Source organism: Haliotis rubra, unplaced genomic scaffold (genome assembly GCF_003918875.1).
Source record: "Haliotis rubra isolate DU_JTF1 unplaced genomic scaffold, ASM391887v1 Scf435, whole genome shotgun sequence".
In the NCBI taxonomy this organism is placed as follows: domain Eukaryota; kingdom Metazoa; phylum Mollusca; class Gastropoda; order Lepetellida; family Haliotidae; genus Haliotis; species Haliotis rubra.
Window position 1 is genome coordinate 648,342 of NW_025767119.1, and position 12,628 is coordinate 660,969.

The 12,628-nt window shown below is 42.4% G+C and overlaps 1 protein-coding gene across 1 annotated transcript; it reads left to right on the top strand.

Annotated features, from left to right (window-relative positions):
- The first annotated feature begins 2,343 nt into the window (after positions 1-2,343).
- LOC124289168 lies at positions 2,344-8,859 on the top strand. The gene is made up of 6 exons (XM_046725779.1): positions 2,344-2,455; positions 2,787-2,993; positions 6,115-6,360; positions 7,383-7,540; positions 8,052-8,174; positions 8,821-8,859. Exons 1-6 carry the CDS (start codon positions 2,344-2,346, stop codon positions 8,857-8,859), a joined length of 885 nt encoding a protein of 294 aa, XP_046581735.1.
- The last annotated feature ends 3,769 nt before the right edge of the window (positions 8,860-12,628 follow it).

Below are 12,628 nucleotides of genomic sequence, written 5' to 3' on the forward strand. Positions count from 1 at the left end.
TGAGACAGTGAGTGAGTGAGACAGTGAGTGAGTGAGACAGTGAGTGAGTGAGACAGTGAGTGAGTGAGACAGTGAGTCAGTGAGTGAGTGAGACAGTGAGTCAGTGAGACAGTGAGTCAGTGAGACAATGAAACAGTGAGACAGTGAGTCAGTGAGGCAGTGAGTGAGCCAGGCAGTGGGACAGTGAGTGAGTCAGTGAGTGAGACAGTGAGTAAGTCAGTCAGTCAGTCAGTGAGACAGTCAGTCAGTCAATCAGTGAGACAGTCAGTCAGTCAATCAGTGAGACAGTCAGTCAGTCAATCAGTGAGACAGTCAGTCAGTCAATCAGTGAGACAGTCAGTCAGTCAATCAGTGAGACAGTCAGTCAGTCAATCAGTGAGACAGTCAGTCAATCAGTGAGACAGTCAGTCAGTCAATCAGTGAGACAGTGAGTGATTCAGTTTAGTAATCAAACCCAGTACATTTGCACCCTGGATAACTGAGATTTCAAAACTGCACCTAGAAAATACCCTCACCTTGTATAACCTTCATCCCGTATATCGTAACCCTGCATTGACTTCCTAAAGCCGGAATGGTGCACCCTGTAGATATATATAAATACTCTTGTGTTGCCAGCCCACCGTCATCAGTCCAGTTCCGAATTCCCTTAGAGAAATATCTGTGGACGAATCAACAACCGCATCCACTCCACCAACCGCGACGACACCAACAACTGTGCACACGACACCTTTAGTGACGACACCAACAACTGTGCGCACTACACCTTCCGTGACGACGCCAACAACGACTATTGGTCAGTGAGGTTTCATTCTCGAGGTCCATCTATAGCAGAATGAGAGAATTTTGGGGAAAAAAGTGAGAAAAAAAAATAATCATGACTACCCGAAAATTGATTGACGGCTTGTAACACAAAGAGCACAATTTGATCACTTATCCGCTGGGATATGAAAGCCTTGTTCTATTTAAGAAGTGGAATCGATATGTTTATAAATTTGTCATTAGTTGTGCTATTAAAACTTTTCGATATTACCTATATTGATGTATGCTACGGAAATTTGGGGTTTTCATCCTTCTCAAGATATTCTTAATGTACATGATAAATTCTTAAAGGAAATGTTGCATCTTCCAAGGGCAGTTCCAAATATTTTAGCTCGTGGTGAATTGCGTCGTTATTCACTGAAAGTAAATCAATTTGTAAGAATTATCAGTTTTTTGGTACGGTTGATTCAACAGAATGATAATATAATCTTATCAAATGCGTATCTTTATCAATATAGACTAGCAGAACCATTATTGGCATGAGTATATTAATGCCGCTCCATAATACATGTGAAGGTTCACATTTATGCGTAATGTTGTACATTTTTATAACAGTTATAACAAGTTATCTCTGAATAATAACAATATTGGATATCAACAATTTAACGTGGTTTTGTTTCGTGGCTAGTTGATCCAATCGTTTTGATGTAATAATGAAGTGAGGGACTGACCGTAGAATATGACATATAACTGTATAATGGGCCTGTGGCCCCTTTATTGAATAAACCAATTATTATTATTCGGAACAGCGGGGTGATTGTGTGCACTGGGCGGCTCGGTGAGGATATCGTTGACGTTAGATACAAATCATACAATTGATTTACATTCCTTGATGGCACGTTGCCAAGAACACCAGTCATTTCGTCATCTCTTCAGGATTCTGTAAGTGTGTCCATTCTCGCAGATGTATCTTCCACTTCAGGGTGTGGGAAGGAATTTGTAATCCAACTGTATGTTTGCCATAGCGAAAGTGATACATGATTACCTCATTTTGCCAGAATTATCTGGTACAATTTCTTGACACTGATTAAACGTTTGAGTACATTTACTCACCCATCGGTGTATACTCAGAGTGAACATATTTTATGAAATCAATCAACACTGAAAACAATTTCTGAGTGAACTCACTCACCTATCACATGCGTACCAGAGTGAACAGAGTTCATGAAACTTCAACAATTCCGGATAACAGTTCACATTTTAGCATTTCCCTCCCAGTTAATCCCTTACAAAAACAACACACGACATCAAAGTTACACCGTCTGTCCACGTCCTGCGAATGCAAAATTTCAGGTTGTCCTCGTCCTGAGAATGAACCATTTTAACAATGTGGGAAATCGAACCCAACCGCCCCATAGTACGCCCAGATATGTCGCCATGGTAACCGATGTGTGACATATTTCAGATGGTCCCAAACATAGACGTATACCTCAGACGTTTACACACCAGTACATTTGATCATGCCGTTATTGATAAAACTAATTAAAAGTTGTATATCATTAAATTCTGTACCATGTCAATAATATGCTTGACAAGATTGGGGGAAAACACGGGGCACACAATGGCATCACTGAAATGTCTCGCTTGCATCCCAGGCACCAAGCTGTCACACTCAACATTGTTCATGGTGCTTCAGGTTTGGAATAGTATATCATGTTTTTGACTGACGTTGGGGTAGCCCTGTGGTTAAAGCGTTCGTTCCTCACGCCAAAGACCAAGGTTCGATTCCCCACGTGGATACCACGTCTGAAGCCCGCTTCCGTTTCTATTGCGTAAAACCATGCTCAACTCACTCACTCACTCGCTCAATGCTGCCCGGGTTTGCTGCCCGTCTGACTCCCCGTGTAATGCAAAAGGCGTCAGTGTTGGGGACTCAAAAAAAATTTCGAAAAGTTGTTGGTACGTTCACCTGAACCGTCCTAGCTGATTTTAACGATTTTAATCTGTAAATGATGATGATGTTACAGGTTACCTCCCCTTGCCTAAATTCCCCTTCGTGTATGAGGTCTACATCCAGAAAGTAATGCCGGAACTCAACATGTCAACGGAAACATACGAGGCTTTCGACAACACGACCAATCAGCTGTCGTTACGTCACAAGGTAGAGGGCGCTGTCACGAAGACAATCATCAATGTCAGCAACAGGGAAGTCCACACAATCAACATGCAGGAAAGTGAGTACGTCCACTGCCGTCACGGGAGTGAGTGAGTTTAGTTTTACGCCGCACTAAGCAGTATTCCAGCTATTTGACTGTGTTGACTTAGGAAGTAGCAGGTGCTTAGTGCCCTTTGTGAGTGAGTCAGTTAGGTTTACGCCATACTCCAGCAATACCACAGCGGTTTGTATTGTTTTGCTTTGTTCCGATGTGTGTGTGTGTGTGTGTGTGTGTGTGTGTGTGTGTTGTTGTTGTTGTTGTTTTTTTTTCTAGCATAAAGCTAAGCACACCAAACCGAAACATGAGTCTCATTGACCTATTCTGACAATGACCTACTTTTCAGCCGATCCGAATTTACTCGTGTAAATTTGAAAAGAGACACCACAAACAACTATGGTTACACTGAATTCCAATTCCTTGTTTCATAAGAAAATGGTATTTACAAATTAATTTAAATTTAAACTTTAATAACTTCGTTTTTCTATATTTTATGGCGAGGTTTAGGCAGCATGACCTTATCTAAGACGCCACAGACTGCCCCTGTTTGATGAGGTCGTAAAATGATTCACAATTCATCTGTCTTACTGGTTACACCAGTTATTTCTAGTTCTTAGCTCTTATTCAGTGTAGTTTTGTAACGCACAATGTGATTGATAAAATATCAAGTCCGTACCAGACCGACAAATTTATCTAGCGGCAGAGCCTCGTTTTGTGATTTCCACGATTTCCAGATTACCGTTTGTCAGAGCACGCTGTACGACAGAGCACGCTGCACGACGTTTTTACAAGCATTAGAAGTTGCGTAGTGTTGCAATATACAAGTGCTTAGATGTAGCAAATAAACCTGATTAATATTTATGTATCCTGTTGAATGAATTGGTCTCAAAATTCTGGACTGGTTATTCTACAAGGGTGCGCAATAGAACGGAACCCAGTCAGCAGGAAACGAGACTGTTGTGTATTCAATGTTTTGACTTGTAAGGTAATATATTATTATCATAAGATATTGGTACAGCGATCCGGGCAACTAGTGCATGCTAGGGCTCCGCAATATAACCGGTTTACCGGTATTTACCGGTTCAGACATGAAAACGATACGTATTGCAATACGCTGATCGAAAACCGGTATCTTGACATGCATTCGGAAAACTTCGTAACACTCGGAAATCTTCGGATATTGCCTTGTTTCATTCATGCCAAATATTATTTACATTTTTATTTTGTCAGGATTAAAAGTTTTTATTAAAGCTTAATCATAAATGATGATTTTGTTTTGTTTTTGTTGAAAAAACTTCTTGCAATATATTGCAATACATATCGCAATATATGCATTCGCATCGCAATATATCGCAATAATAAAATTATAGTACATGCTCGAGGCGACGGTATGTTATTACCTCGGTCATTGGATATCAATTTCAACGGGACATCGTATTATCAGTCTCAAATCTTGCAGCCACTAGACCAAATTTTTGCTGCTTTCCCATCCTTACGAGGTAGCCATTCACAGCTGGATGGACTGGGCCAGTATCAATAATCAACTCTTACCGATATTTAACGTTGTAGTTGCGTTTTCGACTAGGAATACCAGTCACAAATGTTAGTGTGAGAATTGTTAAAAAGGAAAAAAACGAGTAGATAATATCCCCCGATCAGTCAGTGAAGTGTCCATAATATTTCTGTCGAGAGAGTCCATTGATTGCTAACAGCTTTCGGCAGCGTGGCCTCTGATAAAACTTTTGTTTCTTGCCTTTAGTCCTGCCCTATCTTTAGTTTCTAGCCTTTAGTGCTATCCTATCTTTAGTTTCTAGCCTTTAGTGCCTGCCCCATTCTTTAGTCCTATCTCTTTAGTTTCTAGCCTTTAGTCCTATCCTATCTTTAGTTTCTAGCCTTTAGTCCTATCCTACCTTAAGTTTCTAGCCTTTAGTCCTATCCTATCTTTAGTTTCTAGCCTTTATTGCTATCCTACCTTTAGTTTCTAGCCTTTAGTCCTATCCTATCTTTAGTTTCTAGCCTTTAGTGCTATCCTATCTTTAGTTTCTAGCCTTTAGTGCTTTTAGTGCTATCCTATCTTTAGTTTCTAGCCTTTAGTGCTATCCTATCTTTAGTTTCTAGCCTTTAGTCCTATCCTATCTTTAGTTTCTAGCCTTTAGTGCTATCCTATCTTTAGTTTCTAGCCGTTAGTCCTATCCTATCTTTAGTTTCTAGCCTTTAGTCCTATCCTACCTTTAGTTTCTAGCCTTTAGTCCTATCCTATCTTTAGTTTCTAGCCTTTAGTCCTATCCTACCTTTAGTTTCTAGCCTTTAGTCCTATCCTATCTTTAGTTTCTAGCCTTTAGTCCTATCCTACCTTTAGTTTCTAGCCTTTAGTCCTATCCTACCTTTAGTTTCTAGCCTTTAGTCCTATCCTATCTTTAGTTTCCAGCCTTTAGTCCTGTCCTACCTTTAGTTTCTAGCCTTTAGTCCTATCCTATCTTTAGTTTCTAGCCTTTAGTCCTATCCTACCTTTAGTTTCTAGCCTTTAGTCCTGCCCTATCTTTAGTTTCTAGCCTTTAGTCCTATCCTACCTTTAGTTTCTAGCCTTTAGTCCTGTCCTATCTTTAGGTTCTAGCCTTTAGTCCTGTCCTACCTTTAGTTTCTAGCCTTTAGTCCTATCCTATCTTTAGTTTCTAGCCTTTAGTCCTATCCTACCTTTAGTTTCTAGCCTTTAGTCCTATCCTATCTTTAGTTTCTAGCCTTTAGTCCTATCCTATTCCATTCCAATGTAGGAAACTTTGTTGGAAACAAGCCTCTGTTCACAATAACCCAGCATCAGATACGATAGTGTAGACTTTACACTGAATCATTTCCATCCGTGAAGACCCGGATGTCTTCAGCAATCCATGCTCGTCGAAAGAGACGACTGTCGGGATCGGGGTCAGCCTCGCATATTTCCTTGATGCCTGTCGATTGCACTGATTTATGTTAACAATTCTTATTATTATAATTTATAATGGTTCATACTTGCTTATTTACTGAACGACATCCTGTCGCTGGAAAAGTGCTGAGCGTGGCGTTTAACCACAAACTGGATAATAGTGTAGTGATGTTGACGGGATACAACGTATCTTAAATCTGCGCATTTCGTTCAACACTCCAGGAACCTGTAATGTATCTGGACTTGGTGCGGGACACTTGTCGGATCTAATCGGCTACACGGCGGACGCTCTGGGGAAAGGGAAGATATCCTCCCTCGCGGGCATATTCGTGTACGACAAAAGCCACAACTACTCCTACATGGGCAGTGACATCATCAGGGGCATCCCGGTCAGGAAGTGGTCTGTCACCCACGTCATTATCGGCGGCGACAACAACAAGAACATCATCGTCATGTGGTATTTCTCAGGTGGGTGGAGCGTGTTTCTTACTTAGCTACAGTCTTAGTGGGGTTTGGAGCCAATCAGTTTTCGTTCATGGTAACCACGATGATTTCTAATGACACCACAAATATCTTGGAGGGGAGCGTATCGTTGGGTGATGGAGGGAAGGGGGCGTATCAATAGGTGTAAGAGGGTAGGGAGCGTATCATTGGGTGTAGGGGGCGTATCGTTGGGTGTAGGAGGGTAGGGAGCGTATCATTGGGTGTAGGAGGGAAGGGGGCGTATCATTGGGTGTAGGAGCAAAGGGACGTATCATTTGGGTGTAGGAGGGAAAGGGCGTGTCATTGGGTGTAAGAGGGAAAGGGGCGTATCCTTGGGTGTAAGAGCGAAGAGGCGTATCATCAGCGTTCGAAATACCTGCCTGCCCGACTGCCCGGGACAGGTTACTTTCAACACGGACTGCCAGATGCTCAAATTCACCTGCCCAACGGCTGGGTTAAAATTTTAACATGTATATGAAGATATTCATCATATTTCAGGATAATAAATCATTATTAATACACTCGTAAAAATAAATGATGAAATGGATGATGAACTACGTCTCTTGTCAAACCTAAATTATTTGCGGGCAGATAAGTTTTGGCCAGGGCTGGCATATTGTACATGTAGCCAGCCCTGTAGTCTGCCAGAATTTTGGGGGAGTTTCATACAGTGGTATCATTGGGTATAAAAGGGAAGGCAGCCTATCATTTGGATGTAGGAGGGAAGGGGCGTATCATTCATTGGGCGTAATAGGAAAGACGCGTATCATTTGGTGCAGGAGGGACATGCCGTTGGGGGTGGGGTGGGGTGGGGAGGTGTCTTCAGGCTGTCCGTTTTTCATTTTGTGTTCCCATCTCCCGCTCAACCTAGATTTTCATTCCTGCGAGAAATAAACACGACGTTTTCCCATTCTAGCGGTTCAGCTGTTAATGACAAAACTAAAATTCCCAATCAATGATTATTTCATATTTTTTTCAAACTGAGAACATCTTTTCTTGTCCCTCAGACGCTAACGCCTGGGACACCGCCCTGAACTGGCCCTACACCCCCGTCCGGGCCACCGTTGTTGGGGAGGACATCAGCGTGACGGACCCTCTGTACTACGAGAATGTCTACAACTTCTTCCACTTCAAGAACTTCATACAGTTCGAGGACGCATTTCAGGTAAAGGGCGGCGGGGTAGCCCCGTGGTTAAAGCGTTGATTCGTCACGCCGAAGACCCGGGTTCGAATCCCCACATGGGTACAATGTGTGAAGCCCGTTTCTGGTGTCCCCCGCTGTGATGTTGCTTGAATATTGCTAAAAGCGGCGTAAAACCAAACTCAGTCAGTCATCTCAGGTAAGCGAGTGAGTTTTGAGTTATACGCCGCTTTTAGCAATATTCCAGAAATATCACGGTGGGGAACACTAGAAATGGGCTTCACACAATGTACCCATGAGCGGAATCGAACTCGGGTCATCGGCGCGACGAGCGTACGGTTTAACCACTAGGCTACCCCACCGACCCTTTAGAAAACGGACTGGGGTGTATAATGTTGGGGGGGGTGGGGGGTGGGTGGTCAGCATGAAGGAGGGAGTCTAATGAAGTACATCTAAGTCTCGTGAAAATATTTAAGTCATCTTTTTTGTCGGTTTCAACGAAAGGTATGTCTGAAAGTTTTTACGTCTGTCACAGACACCTGATATGATCACCTGCCCCGGTAGAACGCCAAAGAAATCGTTCCCAGCTTTAGCACCTGCAGCATCATTTACAGCAGAAACATGGGGCAACGTTCATCGACACATCACCTACTACAAGGTGAGTCTACAAACTAGGTTTCAGTAAATAAAGTCATAGCCGAGAATGCTAAATGAAACGTCACTTTAAAGCTGAGCTAGCAAGGCAGGCAGTGTTCATACCTTGTGAAATGTGTGTAGGACATATCACACGCAGGAGGATCGACAAGGCAGGAGGTTCAAGTAATTGGTTTCTCAGCAGCGAAAGCTATTTTCCCAAACAATAAGCTACCCCCAGTGTCGGACAATTGTTTCTGTCTGCTTGGCAGTGTAGACTCGCTTGTATTTCGATTTCCTATCCCTGTCTACCCGTGAAACTCCGGGTTAGAATATTGATCTTCAGTGACCCATGCTTGTCGTAAGAGGCGACTAACGGGATCGGGTGGCACTGGATTGTCTGGTCCAGACTCGATTATTTACAGACCGCCGCCATATCGCTGGAATACTGCTGAGTGCGGCGTAAAATTAAACTCACTCACTCACTCCTATTGCTGTGTCTAATTTGATGTGCGTTTATGCTAAAAAGTATTTAAATCTTTTTGATTAATCTTTCATACTAATTAACTTCAATACATAGTCGCGTTTGGTGCGCTCTGTGTAAATCAGCTCCGTCTTGACAACACAACGTCTAGACATACATGTTTCCTGAACCTGTTTTACACCTAAAGGCGGCCATTGAGTTACTCAAGAGACCGTTTCCAAATTGAGGAACAGTATAACGTGCGTGCGTGTGAGCGTGCACTATGTCAGTGATGACGACAAGGTGTTCACTTCAACATGCCATTCATACTATTTGCCCAATTTGAATCTTAACTTTGATAAAATCGGGACATTGTTTAATAATAACACTTTATACATGTCATAAATTCAGCATAGAATCCAGTCTGTGTTTCATGTATTATGGTACAGTACTTTAAAAAAATATCTCTAGTGTACTAGTCCCGTTATGTCTGCCTTTAATCAAGATTACTGGATGGTTGTTTTTCCCCATCAAATTAAATAAATAAAGCGTGAAAGGATGTAAGAGGTGTAAAACTTGACAGAGTTACAGTGTCTATTTGCAATATCAGCCTCAGGTATACGGATTTTCTCAAGCATTGTGAACCTTTAATACAAATCATTTATAATGAAGCATGTTCGAATCCGTATCACCACATGAGTTTAGCTATTTCAACCGCAAAAGGCATGTTCACTCTAAAAAAGTAGGGGAACCCGAACTTTCAACTTGTATTGGAAGTAAAAGCGTTAACACACTTTTAAGACAGACATCACATAAACACACCACCATTTCTCTTTATCACTGCCCCTAAACAGAATGCATGGGATGCACGTGCACAACACAGTAGCCCTATGCACGTTCATGGGGTGTCATTCTTGATTTTGTCGGTTTTCAAGAAGGTCGATAAATCACTGTAGACCATTAATTTTGACAATCGTCTTGCATCACACACCTGTTAGTGTTTGTTTCTGGCCGGTGTCTTTTCGTTTGGAAATGAAAATCGTACACATGCAAATTTCACGTCATGTACCAGTCATCTTTCAGGGGTGATTACTGTACAAACAACTATGTCATAAGGAAGTGCAAGTGGAGATGCTCTCACAAAACATTCATTATTATCATAACATTGATTGACTCCCATTTTGTTCAGTTCCCCCACTTTTTTAAGAGTATATTTCCCTTGCATGTATGTCTAATGTTGCTATGACGCTGGTAATATACAATGTTATTTTTTTTAAAATAGAGTGTGTATTAATCACGAACTCGTTTGATTGCAGGAGAGTTATGACACGAAGCTTCAGGTAACGAAATTTTCCTACACACCTGAACAAACCATGCACGGGGCCGATGATGGACCCCGTCTGACTGAAGTACATGATTTTAATACAGGTAGGTCGGCGAAGTTCGCCTTGACTCTACAACACGATCTTAGCTTCTTCAGGTAATCAATGCGTTTCCGCAGATGAGATGGAGATGATTTACCTTCACGAATTGATTTTAGCGCCACTGTAGGTGACTCTAGCCACACAAAAACGCATATACAAAAAAGCCCCGTGAAGATCCAGATTAGAATTTGTCTTCAGCAACCAATGCTTGTAAGAGGCGACTGTTTCGAAAGCTACCATGAAGACTGACTGACTGAGTTTGGTTTTACGTCGCTTTTAGCAATATTTCAGCAACATCACGGCGGGGGGACACCAGAAATGGGCTTCACACGTTGTACCCATGTGGGGATTCGAACCCGGGTCTTCGGCGTGACGAGCCAACACTTTAACCACTAGACTACCCCACCGCCCCCTACCGTGAAGACCATGAAGTGGAGAAATGGATTTGACGGGCATCCGCCTTGCCTCTTCTTCCGTTGGCCCACATCCAAGATGTTTGGATGGTTGCTATGGAAACCCGTCCTGATGTGCCAGTAGCTGTTCCATTCAACGACTACATAGTGACGATCGTGAGGGACGATGACTCCCTATTTCCATCGCCCATGTGGAATCATCAGTTCGGCTCAAAACCTAACAGGTGCCTTGAAGGGTTCAACAGCCAACTGAATGCCAGCCTATCATGTCGACACACTAACGTGTTTGGCCTGATCCATATTTTGAAGAAAATCGAGGTGGCAGACCGTCTGGAGATTGTCCAGTTGGACATCTCCAGCACGGCAGAGAGTGTGTAGAGAAATAAACAGCCGACTGGGGAGGTTGCAGGAACAGCTAGAGGGAGAGATGAAGACTCCCATCCCATACCTGGATGCTGTGGAGAGGCTAGTGAAGCTGTATTAAACTGACAATATCAATGCATATAACGTGTTGATTTCTAGTGCTGCTATATTATTTCTGCTGATATAATATTTCATAAAGTAATAACTAAAATATATCTGACTTTCAGTGCTTTATTTAGTTTTAGTGCTTTATTGTTAAAACATGTGTGCCTTATTTGCAAATATGTAAAAACAAAAAATGTATCTATGCAACACTAAACATTTCACCTTATTCTTTCAAAGTGTCTGACTACAGGACTATCAGTTGGGCTAGTCCATTATCATAATGGGTAACAACCTTTGCTTTTGTGTCCACTCAACAAAATCATTTTATGTATTGTACTGTCTGACATCTGGGGTGTTTGACTAAAGGGAGGACATCTGTGTGATCACAAATGGCTTCAATACACGCCAAAACACGTCGGACGCATTGATGACGTAAGATGACGTTAGGCGCGATCCGTTGCCATTCCTGCTGGAGACATTGTTCTAGTTGCTTAGCGGTGACAGGTGGCGCTGGTAGTCTTCCCATAAGTGTTATTTTTATGTCGGGAGAACATGCTGGCCACGGCAAGACAACGATGTTAGCGTTATGCCAAAAGTCGATTATCAGTCTGGGTGTATGAGTTCTTCCAATGCGTCAAACTCGCCTGGCCCTGACGTCCATGAATAATCCACAGGTTCTAAAAATCAAATGCACTCTGCGGACTTGGATCGACCTGCTCGAATACCCTGTTCTCTTCGTCAGTGAACATCACCGCCGTCTATATCTGCCAACGTATGCCGACTGAAAATGATGCGCGGTTGGATCGACGTAGTGCTCTTAGTCGCCGTTATAATGCGACTGATACGGTGTCCTAATGCCCGTTGACGTCGCCTTTACAAAATGATGTCCGGATGTGGCGATCATCACCGGGCGTTGTAACACGTGGTCGACCACTCCTAGACCTGTCTGACGTATTGCCTGATTGTCTTTGTCGTTGCATCAGTCTGATGACAGTTGCTCAGGTGCAGCCGAACGTCCTGGCAGTGACGGAGTAGATAGTTCCTTGTTAAGCCATTGCGACATCTCTCTCTCTTTTGATTTGCAGCAAACGTGGCATATTTGTTGTGTTCTTTTACTACTGTGTTGTTCACGTGTCCGGTGAGCTGTTTTATACCGTCAGTATGCACGTGCATTTCGTGTTAAATCAGATCTTTGCGACGTTTAGGCGATTCGTTAACTTGTTGCACCGTTAGTCCCCCGAAAGGATGACTCTACATGTGTGACATGGCTAAATTTTGTGAATTTTATGTGATATTTTGCGGTATCGTTTCTTTTGAGCACTAGTTTAGATATGTGAGAGAAATAATTATGTACTGTTTTAATCAACTTCATAAAGACTGCATGTTATGTTTTGTTCAGGAGTTGCTTACGTCATGAACCCAGAAACCGGGAACTGCACTTGTCAGCTCATAGAAAAAAACGATTTGGATGACTTCAGCAAAAATCACAACTATATTCGAATGAAGACAGCATCAGAGATTTTCTCTACAGATACCAAAGACTATTCATACGAAGGACAGGTAGTTTTATTACGGATGAAACATCACCTTCTGAGAGAGCTGAATTCCTGGCTTTCGCTGAAACATATAATACATATAATTACCCCTACTTTTAAAATGATAAAGTGATTGTTTGTTGTAAAGAGGGACGGCGATGTGTGTGCCTGTTAAT